The 24065-nt window shown below is 45.0% G+C and overlaps 1 protein-coding gene across 4 annotated transcripts; it reads right to left on the reverse strand.

The window, feature by feature from the left end:
* Window positions 1–5462, reverse strand: CXXC1 (CXXC finger protein 1). 4 transcript variants are annotated; one of them, XM_036918596.2, is made up of 15 exons: window positions 5321–5462; window positions 4380–4498; window positions 4178–4278; window positions 3657–3892; window positions 3393–3569; window positions 2959–2985; window positions 2631–2876; window positions 2359–2466; window positions 2014–2198; window positions 1556–1763; window positions 1367–1477; window positions 1203–1252; window positions 965–1061; window positions 512–664; window positions 1–432 (listed from the first exon to the last, which is right to left on the reverse strand). In XM_036918596.2, the coding sequence occupies exons 1-15, from the start codon at window positions 5321–5323 to the stop codon at window positions 286–288; spliced, it is 1968 nt and encodes a 655-aa protein (XP_036774491.1). In that variant the 5' UTR covers window positions 5324–5462; the 3' UTR covers window positions 1–285. The 4 variants fall into 4 exon arrangements, with proteins under 4 accessions (XP_036774491.1, XP_036774490.1, XP_036774489.1 ...); XM_036918595.2 differs by having other exon boundaries at window positions 2014–2195; window positions 4380–4598; window positions 5321–5451; XM_036918594.2 differs by having other exon boundaries at window positions 4380–4598; window positions 5321–5451.
* Window positions 5463–24065: the final 18603 nt, after the last annotated feature.

Raw genomic sequence — 24065 nt, forward strand, 5'->3', positions numbered from 1 at the left:
TTATCTTTCTTGGTTCTTCAAAATTTTATTAACAAAACCAGTGAGGGAGAATACAAGGTTGAGCAGGTTCCATACTCCCACCAGGCACAGAGAAATAGTGAAGGACAGGAGAAAATTCTGACACCCTCTGCCAGGGCAGACAGGCAGTCAAATGGTGGATGAGCAGAGGGAGGAATTCGGGAACCAATAGAGAAACAGATAAATGACAAAATGAAAAAAACTGGGGATTTAGGGTAGCTCCCCAGCCTGGAATGCAGGGTGTGAGGATGTTTGGGCAAGTGAGACTCAACGGTCAGCACTGGAGCGCAGGTCCGTTGTGAGTGGATCGTGCTGGATTGTCTGGTGCAGCATCAGGGCCAGTAATCCTGCCCGGTTTGTCATGGCTGTGCGTACATTGCGCTCCTGCTCAAACAGCTCATCCAACTTGTACCACTGCAGGGGAGCAGAAAGACCCATGAGAAAGGGTTCCAGAATCCACCTGACCATGGCCCAATCCTGCACCCAAACCTACCACGCGCACACGCTCCAAGTCCACTTCAGCACGCCTCAACTTCTCCCAGCAGTAATGGCGGTTACACTGGCGCTTGGGCAGGCGGCAGAAGTCACCTGTGAGCTCAAAGACATCACGTACAAGGGGGCACCCACATACCTCATCAGCTGGCACCTGCAGAGACCAGAGATGGGGATGAAGAAGGGTTCGGAGGCAGGAAGGAAGATGGGAATGGGGAGTGGTCAGGGAGGAGGCAAGAAATGGATAGCTGAGGAGAGTGGAGAGGAATGGCAAAGGGGAAGAATAGGAGGTGATGAGACAGGACAAAGGCAAGGAATGGAGGATGAGAAGGCAGGGGAAGTGAGAGTACAGAAGTGGTCAGGTAGGGGGCAGGAAAGATGGGATGGAAGGAAATAATGTGGGGCAGTGAGGAAGAGAAGGACAGAATGGGGGGAATTGAGGAAAAAACCTTACTTTGGGGTCCCGTGAGTGCTCAGGGCACAGCACCTGGAGCCGTTTACAGTATGTCTTGCTCTGAGGATTGTAGACATCACAGAAAAGTCGTGTGGCCCTGGGGTTTGGAGTACAGAGGGTAGTGGAGGGAGAGGAGGAGCCCATTTACCCTTAGCCATAACCATATCCTGCCCCAGCACTCCACTTCTGACTCCTCCTCAATCTCCCTGCTCTAACTGCACATAGCATGCACACTCACCCTTCAATGCGTGTGGGGTACATGGACCCAAAGGACGTCTGGCTCTCATACTGGAGGGAAGAGCACAAATGGAGGGAACTGTGGATGTGTGCTGCATGCCCTCCCAAGACAACACCCAGACAACACATTTGTTGCCCAACGCCCCCTCAGGCTGACACCCTGACCTTGGCATAGCAGCGCTCCATGTGGCGTAAGGCAACACGTGGGTTGATGGGGTGCCCACAGGAGACGCAGAAAATCTGCAGGTCCGTGTCATCACTGTCACCCTCATTGCTCTGCATGGGGTGGAAGGAAAGATGAGCCGGGCAGGCCCAGGTCCTGGGCCCCACACTACTGCACACACGCTAGCTTACTTCCTCATCCTCGCGCACAGCCTGCTGCTTGGCACGCAGAATGATGGCCTCCAGCTCATGAAATCGGCGCTCCATCTCCTGAAGGCGGGTGCGGGCACTCTGCTGCTCACGGCGAATGCGTTCAAGCAGCTTCTTGCCGTGCTCCTCAGCAATGCAGGGGCTCTGCTGCCACTGCTGGATGCGCTGGGGGAGGATCTCGTAGATGCGACTGCAGGGAGGCAATGAGATAGGTGTAGGCAGGGAAGGTGGCAAGCAATAAGATGATTGATTAAATGGGGTGATCCAAGGATGGCAGAATGGATGGGTGATGGATGAGGGGATCGAGAGATGAATGGGTGGGTGGGTGCTTAGTTGAGTGTGTGGTGAACAGGTGGTGACTGTCCTGTCATACAGGATATACAATGGGCTCTGGTCATGCCTTACCCTGTACACCCATAAATCCTCTAGGAAGAACTTACTTGGCTGCCAGTTTCATGCCACAGTCATCTGAGCAATACTTGGAGCCGGGCTGGGCAGGGCGCACGCAGCCAGGCCCCAGGCACTGTGGTAGTGATGCAGGGTCCTTGGCATCAGCGCGCTCCGGGTGTTTCCACTTGTCCTTGTGCTTCTGCTTCTGTCGATGCCGTTTGTATCTCTCCTCCTTCTATGGGACAAGGCAAGTCAGATCAGGAGGAGCTGAAGTCAGCCGTAGACCCATGTCCCCTGCATTCCACCCTCTTCTAGCTCTTGCCATGCTCAGCCCGATCTTGGCTTCTTCCCCACCCTGCCCTCTGCTTTCCCACACCCATTTCACTCTCTATCACCTTCTTCTCAGACTTCTTCTCCCGACGTTTCACGTGTTTCACTTTCACTGCCCTCTTTCGCAGTGCAGGGTCCAGGAATGGGGACTCCTCTGTGTCACTCATCCAGGGCTGCAAGTGAAACACACAGTGACCTACCCGCCCTGCTCATGACTCCCCACCACCTACTCAGGCCCAAGTCAGTCTTCCATACTCTGTCTTCTCTCTCTTTATGGATACTCCTCTCTGCTGCTGTAATCTCCACCCTTCCACTAGAGGACACTCTGCCTGCTCACCAGGCCATGGTCATCAAAAGCCCCTGCACAGAAGTCCTGGTACAGGTCAGGGTCCAGTGGTAGGTCCTCATCTGAGAGTGGCTCAGGTGTGGCCATAGCCTCAGGTGGCTCCTTGACTGCTGAAGATGCCATTGCCCCCTCGTCGTCACGGATGCGCCCCAGCTTCTGTGATGGCTGTGGCTGCTGCTGGGTGGGCAGTGGCCTGCGAGGCCTTGGCAGGGACTCTGAGGGCGTCACTGGCGAGAGCTGCGGGGCAGAATCTCAGGACTGGCCCTGACCATCCTGCCCGCATGCCCCACCCCGCCCTGCCCTGGGGGACTGGACTCACCGAGGAAGGGAAGTACTTGTACGATTCCTGTGCCGGCAGGAGGAAGGCCCAGGTCAGCCCCAGGTGGATGGAGGGTGGCCCTGCCCTAGCCCCTCCCTCAAGTGCCTGGTCCCACCAACGAGCCCAGCCTTGCGTCCCCAGACACACCTGCTCCCCCACCCTCATCACCAGGACATGCTCAGCTCTTCTCCACCTGCCCATGACCATCTAGAAACCTCTGGCCCTGCCCAGCCCACCTGGGATTGGAGGGCTCCTCTGCTAGCCAAGCACACCTGGTCATGCCCCATTCATCTGGACAGGACAGGCACCTTCCCACCCAACTGTATATAATTAGGCCCTGCCCTGCCTGGCCCACCCATCCTAGCTTCAATCAGCTCTTTCTGGACACACTGGCACACCCCACACCAACCCTGCCCAGCTCTGTCCATGCTCACCCGAGCCCGAAGCTGGCACTGGCGTAGCCGGCACTTCTGCCGGATCTTGTTGGGGCCCCCAAATTTCTTCATGTCCCGGCAGAAGTCACAGTGGCCACAGTCCTCAGTGCGTCGGCAGGCCTCACACTCACCACACATGCGGGCCGACCGTTTGATCTGCTGCTGCTGCTGGTGATGCTGAGGCGAAGAACCCAAACAGCTATCAGGAACCAAGCAGACCCGAGATAGGGCCACCTTGCCTTCCCGGCCACTGCAGCCACTCACCTGGCTGGATGTGGCCACCAAGGGCTGTGGAGAGGATTTGTGGGGTGAAGCAGAGCCCCGAGCAAGCATGGCCCCAACCCCTGTCCCTGACCCTGCCCGGCGCTGCAGGTCCGGATCCGGGGCCAGTCGCTTGCGCCCTCCACTCTCATCCCGGGGTTCACTGCCATCTCGTTCATTGCTGTCCCGCTCTCGTGACTTCTTGTGCCGATAGCGGATCTCCAGCTTTGGGTCTTTCTCTGTGGGGCAGAAAGAGGGCCCGAGGTGCGTTGGCACTGGGGAATTTGGATGGTCCCAGAACTCTTTCTTCCTCTTCTCTCCTTTTTCTGTTGCACCCACCTCCTCTGTCCCCCTACTCCAGGGCAGAACTGCCCTCTCTGGTGGGACTCTCTATGTCAGCTCACCACAGACCAACAATCACTCTGCCCACAGACATATTTAACTTCTCCCCATGACCCGACCTCCCATTAGTTCCTTCTCCTGCGAAGCCCCATCTGCCTCCATGTCCATTCCATCCCCCTCACCTCGACAATCCCGACAGTACCACTCTCGGATGGCCTTGGCCATCTTCTCAGTGATCCGGATGCAGTCCCCATGGAACCACTCATTGCAGTTGTCACACCCGCTGCAGAGAATGGGGTGAGTGGTGGAGATGTGAGGGGCTGGGCCTATTCACCTCATCCAAACTTGCCAGGTGTCAGCCCCAGCCACCTCTCCCCGGCTCACATCATGAAGCAGTTGATGTCCGGCTTTCGGCAGATGCAGTAGATGGGTGCATTCTCCCCATTCTCCGACTTGCTGTCCTCCCCAGCATCTGGAGGCTCCAGGTCTGAACCATCCCCCTCCTGTGGAATCCCCCCGATCATGGCTCCTCAGAGAACCGCCGTCATGGTGCCTCATTTTTCCATTGCAACCCCATCATGGCTCACCAGAGACCCCAATATTCTGCCAATAGACCTCTCGTCATGGCTCCTTATATATCTCTCCATTCCAGTCCCCACAGACTCTCCCCTCATCAGTCACCCTGGACACCGCAGTACTCTGTTTATAAATCCCCATCACTCTGCCCCAGACCTCCCATCATTTCTCACACACACAATGGTTCATTACAAACACTCTACCACTCACCAAACACAGCCCACATGATGGCTCCTCTCAGGCCCCCATCACAGGTTCTCACTTACACCATGTGATTTATTCCCCAAGTTTCCCATCACGGTTCCCCACAGATTCCCGTTCTTAACTCCACAGACAGCCCCGCCCCCCTCACAGTTCGCCACGGAACCCCCGAACAGGCCGAACACGGCTCACTACGGACTGCCCAGTACCGCTCCTCACGAGCCCCTTACCACTCTGCCCAGAGAAGCCCCCATCCGGAACCCACGGAACAGCTATCCGGGATCCCCACCAAACTTCCGCTACGGACCCCCATAATGGCCCATCACGGAACACCCAGATGGTTCGCACATCAGAAAAAATCAGCTCATCAGACCCCCATCTTTCTGCCCATAGACCCCCCTGTTAAAGCTCATAACAAGCCCCCCACCATTCCGCCCACAAAGTCCCGTTACGGTTCACCACAGACCGCCAAACGTCAGCAGACAGACCCCTCCAAGACCAACTCACTGATCTCTGCCGCCGACGCCCTTCCAAGACCTCTTACTCACCATCTCTCTGCTCACGGCGCACGCCCTGGCAAGCCCCGCCAGCGACCCGCGAAACTACACAGACCACTCAGGGGCTCCGCGGCGGTTGTGAGGCGCCCGCAACTACTTCCCTTTCTAATCGCGCTTCCCGGACACTCCCACTGCGCAGGCCCAATGCGTCAGCTTCACGGCAAATACGTATATTCCCGAGCTCCGACTCTCCCAGGTGCCGCCATCTTGACTCCCGAGACCGTACGGCGGCCCAATGCATACAGTTCCAGGAAACATGGCCGCGCCTATGTCGCTGCTCTCCCGTGGGCGCCGCCACTTTGTACGGTGACCACTTGTACGGTTTCGACGTTACAAGCAACATGGCTGCGCCTACCGCGCGATTTCCACGCAGACGCCGTCATCTTGGAATATGATTCCGTAAGATGGCCGAGTCCGTACGTTCACAGGCAACGCACGGCAGCGTCCTACTTCGGTTTCCGCGTAGGTGCAGCCGTCCTGACGGCTCATTCCGTAAGCCGACACCTTTAGAGAAGTTGGAAGAGAAATCGGTCGCTCCCGCAACACTGCTTGAATCAAGTTCCGCTCCTTCTTCTACAGAATCATTTTCTGTTCCACATGTATTTAATGTGGTGCGGCCAGACTGCGCTTGGCGCTGTGAAGGAAACCAACCCCCCCGTAATGTCTCTGACATCACCGCCCACCACTTTCCCGCTTTCGCTCAGAGCAGTTCCTCAGCCAGGCCTGGCACGGTTCAGCTTCCGGGCCTTGGCAGGAGCGCTCACTCTCATACCTCGGAATTAGTCTCAACAACGAGGGAAGGCCATAGAGGATGGTGGCCTGACCGTCTTCGGTGGGAAATTAGATTTTTACCGGACCAAAGATTTGAAATGCGACACAAACGGTTTCCAGTCTTCCCGACCCCGCCACCACTAGAGTGTAGATTTTGCCCGGTGCCTGGTGATGTCCACTTTGGTTCTCGTATTTGGTTTCATATATATTCAATAATCTTTCCTATAAAATTATTTTTTAAATGTATGTCTTGTACAATTAAAACAAGGTACAGATCAGCTAGACCTCTCCGGGTAGTGATCTAACCTGGGCCACCACAGAAGTCAAATGAGATACAACGTGCCAGTGCCCACCCCGCCCCCATGGGGCAGTCGTGGCCGTAGTAAATGTCCACATGTCCACATTTAAAGACAGAATGACTTGATTTCGAGCTGCAGAGAGGGGCCTGGGAAAAATGAGATTTCAACCCTCTGCTGACAATTTTTCTAGATTTCTGGGCTTTGGATGTAGTGGCAACCTGTTACTGGTGATTCTGCTGCTCTTGGTTTATCAGGTCTGATCTTTATACCTTTCCTAAATATTTTTACTCCCAGTGCCCTCCACACTGTAACAGACACTAAAACACAAGAGCCAAAACATGAGTTCTGTGATCCTCTCCTCCTAAAAGTGGTTTTTAATCCACAAAACAGAAACAGGCCTTCAGATAAGGCTTGCCTCGTTTTTAATATTAATGTTTAATTAACCTTAATCTGATTGTTATTTATTTTAGTTAGCATAATTTAATCCTTTAAATTTAGTTTTCTATTTAGTGTATTAATTTAACTAGTTTAACTGAATATGTTGATAGGGTACTTAAATTTAACATCAATGAATGAATTTTATATATAATTCAATTTCAATTTGATTACAATTTGATATATGAAAACAAGTTTAAGAGAATATAGTCAAGTTTAACTTTAATTACTCAAATTAACTTCAACATAATTGATTTTTGGCTTGTTAAATTTGTTTTATAATTATTTAGTAACCTATTAAATTCAATATCATTGTGTATCATTTAATTTTAGTTTATTATATTACATCTTATTTAGTTGTAATACAGGTCACTCAACAATTTAACATTTAAATTTTAATTCACATTCACCTTAACTCATTAAACTAAATTTTAATGTCACATAATTACACTGACTTAACTAAATTTATATTCGATTACTATATTTTAAAATAAAGATTAAAAATGATTTTTAAAAACCAGAAAACACAAATTACCCACATCATGAATGAAAAAAGAGCCATCAGTACAGACTGTTCAAATGTTAAAAAGAGAATATTGTTCACACATTTATACCAACCTAATGCAATATATTTGCCTACCTCAATAAAATGGACAAATCCCTTGAAAAAGACAACTTACAACACATGAAGAAATAGAACATTTGAGCAGCTATATATATAGCTATATAGTTATTTGTATTTCCAATTAAAAACTTTCTTACAAAGAATGCTCCAAGCCCAGATGCTTCACTAGTAAATTCTGTCAAATATTTAAGGAGGAAAAAAGAAAATTCTATATGGTCTTCAGGAAAATAGAGGAAGGAAGAGTACTGCCCAATTCATTTTGGGAATCACTTCCCTGATACCAAACCAGACAAAAACATTACAAGAAAAGGAAATGTTAGACCAATATAGCCCATGAGCATAGATGCTGCAAAGTTTAAGGGAATCTCCAAAAGAATACCTTTACTTCTGGCATCACTGTAAACTGGGTCCCCAAGACCATGCTTAACTTCTGACACCAATTGCAAGTTCAGGGGTCCACAACTAATTGCTAGAAGGACTCACAGAACTGTTATTACTCACAATTATTAAAAGGAGATAACACGGCTGCCTTTGTTAAGTATCTGTATTCCTATTCTGTTAATGTGTGTACGCAATTTAATTAGTAGTTTGTTAAAACCTATACATGCTTATGTTACTCTACAAGAAGTTATGTCAAAGAAATAATCAATCTTCCCGTTTTCTTCTGTCTGCTACTTCTATAGCTTTTCTTCTTTCTTCCTAATTACAACCCTTTAGTAGAATTCGTGCCTCATATCGAAAATTACCAAATATCATAATTCTTCCAGATGGTAAAGATACCTCAAGACAAATGCTGGGCATAGAAGCCACAGGGCATAAATATGCAAAGAAATAAAAAGCTAACCATTTCAAACAATAAGGCTTATCTCTCACTTACCAACTTCACATTTCCCTGTATGGCCCCGGAAGATGACTGGTTAGCCAGAGACGGGTAAGATTCCTCAAGGGAGGAACAACCTAAGACAGGCACAGTCGCAGGGGGGCCATCAGGTGAGAAATTGGGGATCAACAGAGGTGAGGCTTAGAACCTCACCCCCCCTGTTTTGAGAGAAATCTTCTGCATCCGTGGATGTTTTGTTGCCCTTGTCTAGCTTGGATTAATACTTAGTCTATAGGCACAGACCTGATCATCTACATTTGCCCTCTTACAGCACTAAATTATGTTTTCTACCTTTATCTTGCATCTACCTACCACTTCAGCATTTTATTAAAAAAATAAGGGAGAAATGTGGGATTCACATATAAATCAAGTATAAAAATCAAATGAATAATCATATCTGACTTGATTGTTTATAGTTCATGATGCGTGATCAAAACCGAAAGTTTCTGTGATGACTGCCCTTGCACTGTTCACCATGTAAGAACTTACTCACTATGTAAGAACTTGTTCACCATGTAAGAACTTGTTCGTTATGCTTCAGGAGATTGGAGACTGTTGAGAATTAGGCTTGGGGTTGATTAATGATTGTGCATTGAGTCCCCTATACAGAATTTTATTGTTGTTAACAACCATTTGATCAATAAATATGAGAGATGCCCTCTCAAAAATAAAAAAGGAGATGACACGGATTAAACCAGCCATAGAACAGAGTCCAGAAGGGTTCCAAATACAGAGCTTCCAGGTATCTTCTGAGGAATTATTGACAGAGTTTGCTGTTTCCAGTGACAATATGTAACAATACACACAAAGAACTGTCAACCAGGGAAGCCTACCTGAGCCTTGGTGTCCAGCCTTTATTGGAGCCCCATTACGCAGGCACTGCTGACTGCTCATCTATCCCCTCAGGAGGTGGAGCTAGTACCATGTGACACGAAGTCCTCGCTCTAAATACACTGTTAGCTCATACAGTGACTGAAGACTCCCAAAGACCCTCCTGTCAGGAATGATAATGGACTTAGAGATTACCTCCCAGAAGCCAAGGAGGGCAAAGGCCAGACCTCTCTTTGGGCAAAGTTAAATTTTTTACTGCACAAATACAAAAGTCTTTAAGAAGATACAAATAAACTGAATCTTTGATAATTTATAAAATTGCTGTGAGCAAGTGTATTTATGCCAGGAGTGATCTGAGGAATGCAAGATTGGTTTAAGATTTGAAATACTGCAGGGGAATAGTTAGACCATGGCACCCTGTTTACTTCATACATCTCCATGTAGGCCAACTAAGCAAAGCTTAATTGCAGTCATACTGAGTCTTGGTGGAATACCCTGGATTCCCGTGGAAACAAGGAGAAAAAAGAGACAGTCATATGAGAAATAGCCAAAAGACCATCTCTCATCCACCTCCCCAGCTGCACTGAAGTTCAGCGTAAGACTTTCCACTTCACCTCCAGTTTGGATATGGCTGCAGGTTATAGAAGCACTTGATTGAAGCTTAGAGCTGATCTTCAGCAAAAGAGTGACCACCACCTGTCATACCCATCATATGGCTCCTCTTATTTTGTGTATGTGGAGGGGGGTGGGGATGGGGGACAAGGGATGCAAAAAAATTGATACCATGATGATCTTGCTTTGCTAAATGTGATAAACAATGTATTGGGCTTGTCTCCTAACCAACTAGGTCTATGGAAGCATGGTAAGCCAACTGAACAGCTGTTATAATGACACATGTAGCCTCACTAGCCACCACATTACTGCTTAGGAACTGCTTGTTCAGTTGACAGTTTGGGACAGCAAACATTAAGACTCCCTGGGAACCAGTAGCAAATGCTCTTGTCTTAGTGGTAGATGATGGGGGAGTAAGGGTCCCCCATTATCCAACCTGTTACTAGATGATAACGGCAAGTCAATGACCAAAGCTATTATCATCCCACTACTCATTGGGATGGCTGATAAACCAAATTCAGGGAACTATTTGCTAAGATTTTGGGATTTATGTGCTCACACTACTTAATATACCTGGCAGTCAAGAAAAAACTGCTCCCTCTTTCCCAGAGAGAGGGTGTCATGTCAGATAAGCAGATCTTGCTGAGTGTAGTTGGACGACTCTTATTGTCATCTTGGTTTTGCATGAAAGGGTGCCAGCTACTCTACCACCACTGTTAAACCTCACTGTTAGCTACAAAAATCAAAAGCAGGTGTGCTGGTTGTGCTTTGTGGGAAGGAACTCCAGCCATTCACATAGTCCCAGTCAATACTCCCTGCTTCATGAACCTATGGGGTTTTTTTTTTAACTGATCCCTGGGCTGTTGCTCTGCCATTAAGAGTACCAACTGGCAAAGTAGGACACTCTTTTTTGGTACTGTGAATTATACAAACTGCAGCTGCTTATCAGATCATCTGGTCACTCACGTAGATGTCAACGTAAGAGACTATTCTCTAATGAAATTGACTGTAATTAAGCTGCTGATCAAGAGTGCACTCACTGCACTGCACCAACCACCAAAGGACTGGACACAAAGGCCTAAAACATAAAGAAAAGAAAGTATCTGTGATACTTACCTTTGCTTCTTTTCTACTTATGACATTAATATGCTGCAGAAAATCTAGGAAATCTGAGTACATGAAACAAAAATTACCAATAATCCTATCATTAAAGATAAGCATGGTTAACTTGCTAATGTATTTACATGTGTACATATATGTACATGAACATTTTAAAAAATTGATTTAGGGTTGTATGGCATGTCTAACCCTATATTCTGATGTTTTGATCCAACATATTTTGAGGAATACTTTTTCATGTCTTTAAATATTTTTAAATTAATTCCTAAAGTAATTTCAGTATTTTTTTAAATCCCTGAAAGCAAGGATTACTAGCCCCGCTTTACAGTGAAAGCAATTAAAGACTCAAGTAGCCTAAATTTCTCACTGGGCCACACAGTCAATAATAATGAACTGATATATTAATAAAATCTCCCTACTTTGAGTGCTGTCAGGGGGCTGAAATAGGCATAGCCTGAGGGACCGTGATGGGAAAAACTAGATGAAAAGGCTGAGGAGACAGCCACAGAATGGAGTGAGTTCTGAAAGCTGAGAATCACAGACGATCTATGACAGGAAATGGATCAGAGTCCAGGTGATTAGACCCCAGGGATCAGGATCTTAGAGAAACAAGCATCGTGGAATGAGCAACCAAGTACGGGGCCTCAGTGCAAGCTGAGACCGCAGAACAGGAGAGGTCTCTATCAAAGACTCCTATGACACTCCTAAGTACTGTGCATGTGAATCCACTGGATGAGGACAACTGGAAGCATGGTCTTCCTGGACTCTGCCCTATGGGCCTTTTGTCTTTGCTGATTTTCATTTGTATCCTTTAGTTGTAATAAGCCATAACTGTGAGTTTAACAGCTTTTCTGTGTTCAGTGAGTCCTTGAAATCATTGAACCTAAGGGTGGTCTTGGGGTCAAGTATCTTTTTCCTTTAGATACTATGTTTTCGAACTACTGTTTCCCTGAGATGTTTAGAGACGCTGCTAAGTGTCATGAACCAGTCATTTAAAAACATTTATGGGGTTGATCTTTCATAAATGACCTTTGTAGTTATTTTAATTTGTATCCTGCATAAATGCCCATCCTTGCCTCCAGCTCTCTCAACCCTCTTATCACATTTGGATTCCTGGGGAGGAGTGGATTCATCAATTTTCACTCTGATCTTCTCTTCTTTTTCTACTTACTTCCTCTAAAAGCACAAAGGCCTGCTTCTCTGGTTTAGTGGAAGACGTGAGTTACTGTTGATTGCCACACAATTCCTAGCAACCAGTCTATGGTCAAGCCTCTGAGTAGGTAATCTTCTATCCCTCATAAAGCCAGTCTCTCCTTGAGTCCTACAGTCTGATGATGTCAAGCAAATGGCATCTGTTGCCACTTCCAGAGGAAGAGTCTACTGCATGGAGGACAGCATATAGCACAAAAATGCTCACCAGCAGCAGTAGCAGTCTCAGGATGTCAACACACTCCATAGTTTGTCAGAATCAGGGTCACTAATACAGCTGTGACTCACAAAAGCACTGGACAGAGCAAGGCTTTACTCACATGGAGAGGAGCAAAGCTGCTAAAAGCTCGAGCTTGTCACTGACCACATTCTGAGATCCTACAGGCACTTTGTTAATTGGCTTTAAGCTATCTCCCTCATGCTGGCAATGGAGACAATGCAGGTGGTTCTTGGGAGGACAGTTGGAACTTATTTTTTCTTCTTGTCTTAAAGAGGAGAAAAGGACCACTGTAATTTGTTCTTCTGCACTTCATAAATTGGATTTTTAAAATATGTCATTTTTCTTGGTTGTGATTATATCTTGAGACTCAACTCTTACTATTTCTGAAAATGTAGCTTCCTCTTCTATGCAGTGACCGTCCCATCTCTCTAGTTGCTGCACCATGCTTACAAGACAACATCTTGGTCCCAAGGATGTCCCTGCTTCTTCCTTATTGACCACATTCTGAGATAGCAGACAACTTGACCCCAATTCACATTTCATTTTCCTAGCTCTCTACCAGCCCTCCCTACTCTTCAGCCCATGAGCTGTACTTATATTGAAAGTAACACTGCAAATCCTTGTTGTGTCTCTTAAACTGCTTCCCTTCATTTACAAAGATGGGAGCACTATCCCATACTCCCAACTAAATATATTTTTAGTTCATTTATTTTAATTTACATACAATAACATTTGCTCCTTCTAGTGTACAGTTCCATGAATTTTAATAAATGCACACAATTGTAAAACAACCACCACAAGACACAGAACTCTCCTTTCCCCAGGAAACTCCCTTGTGCTACCTCATTGTGGTCAACTTCTTCCTTAATCCTTAGCACCGGGAAACCACTGTTTTCTTTTCCTATAATTTTGCCTTTTCCAAAATGTCATGTAAAAGGAACCCTTTACGTAGGCCACTTTTACATGGGTTAATATTTTTGAAATTCATTCAAGTTACTGCATATATCAGTAGTTCCTTCGTTTTAATTGTGGTATTCTCTGTAAGGATGGACCATGTTTTATCTATTGAATGGCATTTAGGTTGTTTTCGTGTTTTGGTGGTTATGAACAAATTTACGGTAAATATTTGCTTAAAATTTTTTGGGGTGAATATAAATTTTCTCTTTTTTTTGAGTAAATGTCTACATGGGATAGCAGGGTGATATGGTAAGTATATGTTTAACATTTTTAAGCTGCCAAACTTTTCAAAAGTTGCTGTAGCAGTTTCACCAGCAATGTATTTTGTCTGTCTCATTTTAAAAAAACTTTGAGATATAATTTGCATGTCATAAAATTCATCCATTTAAAGCATACAAATCAGTGGTTTTTAGTATATTCATAGAATTGTGCAATGATTACCACCATCAATTTAGAACATTTCCATCACCTCAAAAAAGACATTCTGTACATTAGTAGACACTCCTCATTTCCCTTCAACCTCTCCAATTCTAGGCAATCCAAAATCTACTTCTGTTTCTATAGATTTGTTTTGACTGGATATTTCTTATTAATGGAATCACACAATAAATATGTAGTCTTTTGTGCCTGGTTTCTTAGCATAATTTCAAGCTTCATTCAGGTGGTAGCATGTATTAGTACTTCATCTTTTTTATGGCCAAATAATACTCCATTCTTAGATATACTAAATTTATACCAAATTTTATCCATTGATTCATTAACAGACATTTGGGTCATTTCCACTTTTTTGACAATTAAAAATAATGCTGCTAAGAACATTTGTGTACATGTTTTTACATGGATATATTTTTCATTATTTTGGGTATATACCTGGGAAAGGAATTGTTGGATCAAATGGTAACTCTATATTTAATCCTTTGTTGAACTGCAAGGCTGTTTTCCAAAGTGGCTACATCATTTTACAGTTCCACTAGTAATGTATAGGATAATTGTAACCACCTGCTTTTTCCATTATGCTGTACATACTACAGGACTAAATCAATATCTCTGTAATTGCATAAGTGCAGATGGAGGGGTTTCTTAAGTATACTGTATGGACTACACAGAAACAAAGGAATTCGGATGCTTATACCAACAGTCTTCAGTGCTCTGCTGGACCTATCAATATTCTATGGCAAGCAGCATTCCCTTGGTCTCTTCCTTCAACCACAGTCCTTCCAGTCATCTATCCTACCTCCAGTTTCTAGCTCTGTAGAATCAGTTCGGCTAAGCAGCTGTCAGGGTTGAAATGATCACATTGAAGCAGCCATAGAAGTCTAGGAGACATGGGCGTGACACTCTCAGTGTCATCCCACTGACCACACTCCATGAGATGCATAACTAGTTCCAGATTTCAGGCTGGTGACAGCCAGCTTATCGCCCAGATCTCCTGCTTCCCCGCCCTGTGTCTCTCTTGGGATATATATACCCTATCACAAGGTGACAGCCCTCCTGTGTGTCTTAGAGAATTTTCCAGGGACATAATTTACATATTAAAGCTGACGCGTGGAGGATATTTCTTGGAGATAGTGTGGTGAACTCACTCTCAAGTCTCCTTACTACACCAGAGCACACTCCCCTCTTAAGCAAAGCCCTGACTGCAGTCTAGCTGGGCTGGGCCTGGGGGCGGGGAAAGCCGAAGAAATCACAGGATCTTGCGTACTCCAACTCCTGCGTTTTACCTAGGTGGCCGTGTTGGGACTGAGACTCTTAGTCTCCCGCGGCGATGTCAAACAGCTGGCCTTATACATTTCTGCGCCCCACGATCGGAAGGGATACTCTTGTGGTAAGAGACCGGAAGTAGAATATATCTCCGTAGGAACCGGAGACGCCAAGATCCGCAACTTCCTATTGGGGTTGAATTGCTGAGTCTGCGCAGTCCTCGCCTCTTCATTGGTCACGCCCCCAGTCTACGGGTTTTGCGTGCTTTCTGGTTTAGACTGAAAGTGGAGACTCAGGCAATGGATTGTGGTGAATGCCTCATCCTTTCCCATGAGAAACTAACTCACAATGTAGTTAGATGATATAAACTTAACAATTTCAGTAATTTTAAAAAATCACTATTAATAATAGAGGAATGCAAATTTCAGGAAATCTGACCCATTCTGAAGGGCTCAAGGAAGATCTCTTGCAGAAGTAATTATTGAGCTAAATTTTGAAAGATGATTCAGAAATTTTCAGAGAGGACTAAAATAATTTATGGGTTGAAAGATATTCTAGATAGAAGAATATCATGAACAAATACATAGAGTTTTCAAACAGCATGTAGATAGGTGGAGTGGGGTTGGGAGGCACACACAAGCAGCAACGACCACAGCTGTTCCTGTGAGATCAACTGCCAGAGAACTGGGGCTAGTTGCTGACACTAGTGAGGTAGGTCTTCTGCCAAGGTTTGAAGGAACCTGGGCTTTCCTAAGGGAGCCCTGAAGGTCTTTTTGTCAGGGAAGTGCGGAGTCCTGCCACAATTACCCAGCTTACTCCTGGCCATTGTGTCTCAAACCATCCTGATCTGGTTCCCCTCCTATCAGCATTCCCCAATCCTCCTCCCACCATCCCAGTCCTCACAAGGCACTTACCTTTTGTCTACTGCTAGGCCCGCAGGGACAGTTCTGCGCAGCTTTTGTTAATAAATTCAAGCAAACTCAGAAAAAGGCTTGAGAAACATTCACATCTCTATCCCTTCCACAGAGGATGCTCCAGGAAGTGCAGGACAGTAGAGATCACACAGGCGCATAAAGGCCAGATCTCCTCAGGACCCAGACCTCTTCACCCAGCACAGGTGACATCTGCTCCCCATCTCAAGGCCTTTCCAGGTGTACCTTAGAGTGAAGGACCTTTAAGATGCTCAGGTTATGATCCTTTTGGGGGGGGGATCATTAATCTACAATTACATGAGGAACATTATGTTTACCAGAATCTCCTCATCACCAAGTCCCCCCAACATACCCCATTACAGTCACTGTCCATCAGCATAGTAAGATGCTATAGAATCACTACTTGTCTTCTCTGTGTTGTACAGCTCTCCCCATGCCCCCACACACATTATGTATGCTAATAGTAATGCCCCCGTTTTTCCCCCCTTATCCCTCCCTTCCCACCCATCCTCCCCAGTCCCTTTCCCTTTGGTAACTGTTAGTCCATTCTTGGGTTCTGTGAGTCTGCTGCTGTTTTGTTCCTTCAGTTTTTTCTTTGTTCTTATATTCCACAGATGAGTGAAATCATTTGATACTTGTCTTTGTCCACTTGGCTTATTTCACTGTCCATAATACCGTCTAGCTCCATCCACGCTGTTGCAAATGGTAGGATTTGTTTTCTTCTTACAGCTGAATAACATTCCATTGTGTATATGTACCACATCTTCTTTATCCATTCATCTACTGATGGACACTTAGGTTGCTTCCATTTCTTGAATATTGTAAATAGTGCTGCAATAAACATAGGGGTGCATATGTCTTTTTCAAACTGGACTGCTGCATTCTTAGGGTAAATTCCTAGGAGTGGAATTCCTGGGTCACATGGTATTTCTATTTTTAGTTTTTGGAGGAAGCTCCAAACTGCTTTTCACTATGGTTAAACTAATTTACATTCCCACTAGCAGTGTAGAAGGGTTCCCCTTTCTCCACAACCTCACCAACATTTGTTGTTGTCTGTCTTTTGGACGGTGCCAATCCTTACTGCTGTGAGATGATATCTTATTGTGGTTTTAATTTGCATTTCTCTGATGATTAGCGATGTGGAGCATCTTTTCATGTGCCTGCTAACAATCTGAATTTCTTCTTTGGAGAAGTGTCTGTTCAGATCCTGTGCTCATTTTTTAATTGGATTATTTGCTTTTTGTTTGTTGAGGTGTGTGAGTTCTTTACATATTTTGGATGTCAACTCTTTATCGGATATGTCATTTATGAATATATTCTCCCATACTGTAGGATGCCTTTTTGTTCTATTGATGTGTCCTTTGCTGTACAGAAGCTTTTCAGCTTTATATAGTCCCACTTGTTCAGTTTTGCTTTTGTTTCCCTTGCCTGGGGAGATATGTCCATGAAGAAATTGCTCGTGTTTATGTCCAAGAGATTTTTTTTTCCCATGCAAGAGTTTTTATTATCTGAAAGAGAAAGTGGCTGCCACAGAGGAAGAGAGAGAGAGACAGAGAGAGAGGGGTGGGGAGCAGGGGGACAGAGAGACAGAGAGAACAGAGAGAGCAGAGAGAGCAGCCTGTCCAAGAGATTTTTGCCTATGTTTTTTTCTAAGAGTTTTATGGTTTCATGACTTACATTCAGGTCTTTGATCCACTTTGAATTTACTTTTGTGTATGAGGTTAGACAATGATCAGTTTCATTCTCTTATATTTAGCTGTCCAATTTTGCCAACACCAGCTGTTGAAGAGGCTGTCATTTCCCCATTGTATGTCCATGGCTCCTTTATCATATATTAATTGACCATATATGTTTGGGTTAATACCTGGACTCTCTATTCTGTTCCACTCGTCTGTGGGTCTGTTCTTGTGCCAGTACCAAATTGTCTTGATTACTGACTGTGACTTTGTAGTAGAGCTTGAAGTTGGGGAGCGAGATCCCCCCACATTATTCTTCTTTCTCAGGATTGCTTTGGCTATTCAGGGTCTTTTGTGGTTCCATATGTATTTTAGAACTATTTGTTCCCATTCGTTGAAGAGTGCTGTTGGTATTTTGATAGGGATTGCACTGAATCTGTAGATTGCTTTAGGCAGGATGACCATTTTGACAATATTAATTCTTCCTAGCCAAGAGCATGGGATGAGTTTCCATTTGTTAGTGTCCTCTTTAATTTCTTTTAAGAGTGTCTCATAGTTTTCAGGGTACAGATCTTTCACTTACTTGATTAGTTTTATTGCTAGGTATTTTATTCTTTTTTATGCAATTGTGAATGGAATTGCTTTCCTGATTTCTGTCTGCTAGTTCATTGTTAGTCTATAGGAAAGCAACAGATTTCTGTGTATTAATTTGGTATCCTGCAACTTTGCTAAATTCAGATTTTGGTTCTGGTAGTTTTGGAATGGAGTCTTTAGGTTTTTTTATGTACAATGTCATGTCATCTGCAAATAGTGACAGTTTTGACTTCTTCTTTATGAATCTGGATGCCTTATATTTCTTTGTTTTGTCTGATTGCCATGGGTAGGACCTCCAGAACTATGTTGAATAACAGTAGGGAGAGTGGGCATCCCTGTCTTGTTCCCGATCTTAGAGGAAAGGCTTTCAGTTTCTTGCTGTTAAGTATGATGTTGGCTGTGGGTTTGTCATATATGGCCTTTGTTATGTTGAGGTACTTGCCCTCTATAGCCATTTTGTTGAGAGTTTTTATCATGAATGGATGTTGAATTTTGTCGAATGCTTTTTCAGCATCTATGGAGGTGATCATGTGGTTTTTGTCCTTCTTTATGTTGATGTGGTGGATGATGTTGATAGATTTTTGAATGTTGTACCATCCTTGCATCCCTGAGATGAATCCCACTTCATCATGGTGTATAACCTCAATGTATTTTTGAATTCAGTTTGCTAATATTTTGTTGAGTATTTTTGCATCTATGTTCATCAGGGATATTGGTCTGTAGTTTTCTTTTTTAGTGGGGTCTTCACCTGGTTTTGGTATTAGAGTGATGCTGGCTTCATAGAATGAGTTTGGAAGTATTCCCTCCTCTTCTATTTTTTGGAAAACTTTAAGGAGAATGGGTATTATCTCTTCTCTATATGTCTGATAAAATTCAGCAGTGAATCCTTCTAGCCTAGGGGTTTTGTTCTTGGGTAATTTTTTTCATTACCGATTTAATTTAGTTGCTGGTAATTGGTCTGTTTAGATTTTCTGTATCTTCCTTGGTCAGTCTTGGAAGGTTGTATTTTTCTAGGAAGTTGTCCATTTCTTCTAGGTTTTCCAGCTTGTTAGCATATAGATTTTCATAGTATTCTCTAATAATTCTTTGTATTTCTTTTCTTTTTTTTTTTTTGATTTTTCCTTTCTCATTTCTGATTTTGTTTATGTGTGTATATTCTCTTATTCTCTTAAGTATAGCTAGCAGTTTATCTATTTTGTTTGTTTTCTCAACGAACCAGCTCTTGGTTCCATTGATTTTTTTCTATTGTTTAATTCTTCTCAATTTTATTTATTTCCTCTGATCTTTATTATGTCCCTCCTGCTGACTTTGGGCCTATTTGTTCTTCTTTTTCCAATTTCAATAATTGTGACTTTAGACTATTCTTGGATTGTTCTTCCTTCTTTAAATAGACCTGGATTGCTATATACTTTCCCCTTAGAACTGCCTTCACTGCATCCCACAGAAGTTGGGGCTTGGTGCTGCTGTTGGCAATTGTCTCCATATGTTGCTTGATGTCTGTTTTAATTTGTTCATTGAACCATTGATTATTTAGGAGCGTGTTGTTAAGCCTCCATGTGTTTTTTTTTCTTTGTACAATTTATTTCTAGCTTTATACCTTTGTGGTCTGAGAAACTGGTTGGTAGAATTTCAATCTTTTTGAATTTACTGAGGCTCTTTTTGTGGCCTAGTATGTGTTGTGATCTATTCTGGAAAATGTTCCATGTGCACTTGAGAAGAATGTGTATCCTGCTGCTTTTGGGTGTAGACTTCTGTAGATGTCTGTTAGGTCCATCTGTTCTAGTGTATTGTTCAGTGCCTCTGTGTCCTTACTTATTTTCTGTCTAGTGGACCTGTCCTTTGGAGTCAGTGGTGTGTTGAAGTCTCCTAGAATGAATGCATTGCATTCTATTTCCTCCTTTAATTCTGTTAGTATTTGTTTCACATATGTCGGTGCTCCTGTATTGGGTGCATATATATTTATAATGGTTATATCCTATTGTTGGACTGACCCCTTTATCATTATGTAATGTCCTTCTTTATCTCTTGTTACTTTCTTTGTTTTGAAGTATATTTTGTCTGATACAAGTACTGCAACACCTGCTTTTTTTTCCCAATTGTTTGCATGAAATATCTTTTTCCATCCCTTCACTTTTAGTCTATGTATGTCTTTGGGTTTGAGGTGAGTCTCTTGTAATCAGCATATAGATGGGTCTTGCTATTTTATACATCTGATTATTGAGATATATGTACTTCTTGCCATTGCAGGCTTTAGATTCGTGTTTACCAAAGGTTCAAGGATAGCTTCTTTACTATCTAACTGTCTAACTTAACTCACTTATGAAGCTATTATAAACACAGGCTGATGATCTTTATTTCACTCCCTTCTTATTCTTCCTCCTCCATTCTTTATATGTTAGGTGTTTTATTCTATACTCTTTTGTGTTTCCTTTGACTGCTTTTATGAATAGTTGATTTTATTTTTTGCCTTTAGTTAGTATTTGGTTGGTCTGCTTTCTTTGGTGTGGTTTTATTTTCTCTGGTGACATCTATTTAGCCTTAGGAGTGCTTCCCTCTAGAGCATTCCCTTTATAATATCCTGTAGAGGTGGTTTGTGGGAGGCAAATTCCCTCAACTTTTGCTTTTCTGGGAATTGCTTAATCCCTCCTTCATATTTAAATGATAATCGTGCTGGATACAGTATTCTTGGTTCAAGGCCCTTCTGTTTCATTGCATTAAGTATATCATGCCATTCTCTTCTGGCCTGTAAGGTTTCTGTTGAGAAGTCTGATGACAGCGTGATGGGTTTTCCTTTGTAGGTGATCTTTTTTCTCTCTCTAGCTGCCTTTAATACTCTGTCTTTGTCTTTGATCTTTGTCATTTTAATTATTATATGTCTTGGTGTTGTCCTCCTGGGGTCCTTTGTGTTGGGAGATCTGTGGGCTTCCATGGTCTGAGAGACTATTTCCTCCCCCAGTTTAGGGAAGTTTTCAGCAATTATTTCTTCAAAGAAACTTCCTATCTCTTTTTCTCTCTCTTCTTCTTCTGGTAACCCTATAATGCGAATATTGTTCCGTTTCAATTGGTCACACCGTTCTCTTAATATTCTTTCATTCCTGGAAATCCTTTTATCTCTCTCTGCCTCAGCTTCTCTGTATTCCTGTTCCCTGATTTGTATTCCATTAACAGTCTTTTGCACCTTATCCACTCTGCTCTTACGTCTTTCCAGAGATTGTTTCATTTCTGTAATCTCTCTCCTGACTTCATCCCTTAGCTCTTGCATATTTCTCTGCAGATCCATCAGCATGATTATGACCTTTATTTTGAATTCTTTTTCAGGAAGATTGGTTGTCTCTATCTCCCCAGGCCCTCTCTCTGGGGTTGTCTGGGTGATTCTTGACAGGACCAGATTCTTCTGCCTTTTCATGGTGATAGAGGTAGTCATAGGCAGGGGTACATGTTTCAGCTGGGAGAACAAAGTCCCTTCCTGCTTGCTGGTCACCTCGCCTTTCTCTGCTGCCTGTGTGGGTTACCCACACACAAGGAGCAGCCTCCAGGTTAATCTCCTGAGCTGCTGTGGGTGGGACAGCCCTTGGAGTAGCCCAGAGCCTGTGCGGGGAGCAGCAGGCATGCCAGGTGTGCTCTCCTGCAAGAACAGCGCCCCTCCATGCCTTACCCAGGCTTCCTCTGTCTGTGCCGGGCACCTACATGCCGGCGGCAGCCTCTGGGTCTGGCCCAGGCAGCTGCACGCTGGGAGGAGACTCTGGGTGGTTGCTGTGGGCTGGGCCACTCTCCAGCTGCTCCGCCACTGTGGTGGGGCAGCAACAGCCAGGGGAACAAATGGCAGGCTGCTTATCCCCATGTGGGGCTTCAAAGCTGCGTTGCCACCCAGGGGGTTAGGGCATCTAAAGTTCCTCAGGATTCCCAGCCTGCTGGGCTGAGTGTGCCTGGATGCTTCCGTCCAGCTGTTAAGCCCCTGTCCCTTTAAGACTTTCAAAAAGCACTTGCTTTTCTTTTGCCCCAGGGGAGCCTGCTGTGGGGACCTACTCGCATATTTTACTTTTCTGTTTCTCTAATATCCTGCACACCATGCAATGTTTGTCTGTGCTTCTGGTGCAGATTACTGGGGCTGGTTATTTAGCAGTTCTGTGCTTCCACTCACTCCCCATTCTGACTCCTTTCCTCCCGGCAGTGAGCTGGGGTGGAGGGAGTGCTTAGGTCCCACCGGGTCGTGGCTTTGTATCTTACCCTTTTTGTGGGATGCTGAGTTCTTGCAGATGTAGATGTAGTCTGGCTATTTATTGTACTATATCTTCTGGTCTCTCTGTTAGGCATAGTTGTATTTGTTGTATTTTCAACAATATATATGGTTTTGGGAGGAGATTGCTGCCGCCCTACTCATGCCGCCATCTTGGCTCCTCCTCCTGATTCTTTACATATAGATCTCATATAGCTCTCAATATAGATCCTCATAAATATAGATTATGGAGCTGCATGGAGATTTTGTGGTGTGTGGGTGGGGGGAGGCAGGGATTATACTTACTTCTTCCTCAACATGACATTATAGGCCATGCTCTTGTAGGGAAATTCTCACTGTGGGACCAGTTGGACTGGATAGGCTGGGAGTGGGGGTTCTTAGTGTCCCAGACACGTGCTACAACATGATCACTACACAGGGAGTCATCACTTTGCCTCCCACTGCCTGCTATCCAAGTCCCCTCTGAAGGGGGCAATCCCACAATCCAAGCAACCTGTGGGGCCAAGGGAGCCACTATGACATGAAGTTCTGGTTGCCATGATGTGTGTATCCTGCTAGGCATAGAGGGAAGGTGCCCTGTCACCATGGAAACCAAGAACACAGGAACTGGTAACATTTTCTCCTGCAGAAGGTGCTGAGTCTGTGCAATCTTCGCACTATTTTTGTTCCTCCCATCACTTCAACCAAAGGCAGGTAGAGTTTTCTTAACCAGAAAAAGAAAAGTAGAGGCTCTAATCACAATTCCTTTATAACCTGCAATTTATACACTACAATAACTGTAAAGTCCTAGGTAGATTGCATCTAGTTGAAAAGTCTTTCATCGCACCCAAGGATGCTTTTGTTGTTTTGCTATTTATTGCACCTGCTTTAAAGGGAGCAGGTGGGCAGGAGTGCCATATTGGAGCGGGCAGGAACGTGCGGAGGTCAAGGTGGCAGCCACGATGGTCCCCCCAGATACCCTAGCAGCTGTAGCCCTGCCGTTCGCTGGCCAGTGTGCTGCAGGTCATTGCCTCCATTATGGCATCAGTGGGAGCACCCCACCCGGAGACTGTGGGCACTCCATGAATTCTGCATCCCACAGAGGAGCTCCCCAAAAATCTGGTCCCAGGTGGAGTCAGTGGCTGTGTGCAGGTTTGTCTAACCTCTGAGCCTGCTCCTGGGCGAGTAAGTTTCCATAATGCAAATCCTGCATCCCTGGACGGTTGGCGCACCAGGATCAGGAGGGGCCTTGACTCAGCGACAGGAGATGCTGGGCTGTCCCTGAGCCAGCAGTGTCCCAGGGAGACCCCTATGTACTGCCCACAGCCTGGGGTGCTGTGGGGGCCGTGTGCCTTCCTAGGCTGGGGTGTGCAGCCAGCCAGCGGCTGCCTTTTGCTCTCATCAGGAAACCCGGGTATGTCTGGAGGACTCCTCCACCTCCGCATCGGGAAGGGAGAGGCAGAGCATGGAGCCAGGGCCCTGGGCCCAGCCCGTTCAGGTTTGAGGACAGGTGGGACAAGGGGCACCCCCAGTGGGAATGGGATTGATTTCAGGGAAGCCAGGAAGGGCACAGCAAGCCTCTGGAGTCCTGTTCACAAGGGACAGCATGAGGCTGAGAAAACCCTCCTTGTGGGTTGGCTGGAGCAAGGGACCTCTGTC

The sequence above is a fragment of the Manis pentadactyla genome, chromosome 6 (genome assembly GCF_030020395.1).
Source record: "Manis pentadactyla isolate mManPen7 chromosome 6, mManPen7.hap1, whole genome shotgun sequence".
NCBI classification, from domain to species: Eukaryota; Metazoa; Chordata; class Mammalia; order Pholidota; family Manidae; genus Manis; species Manis pentadactyla.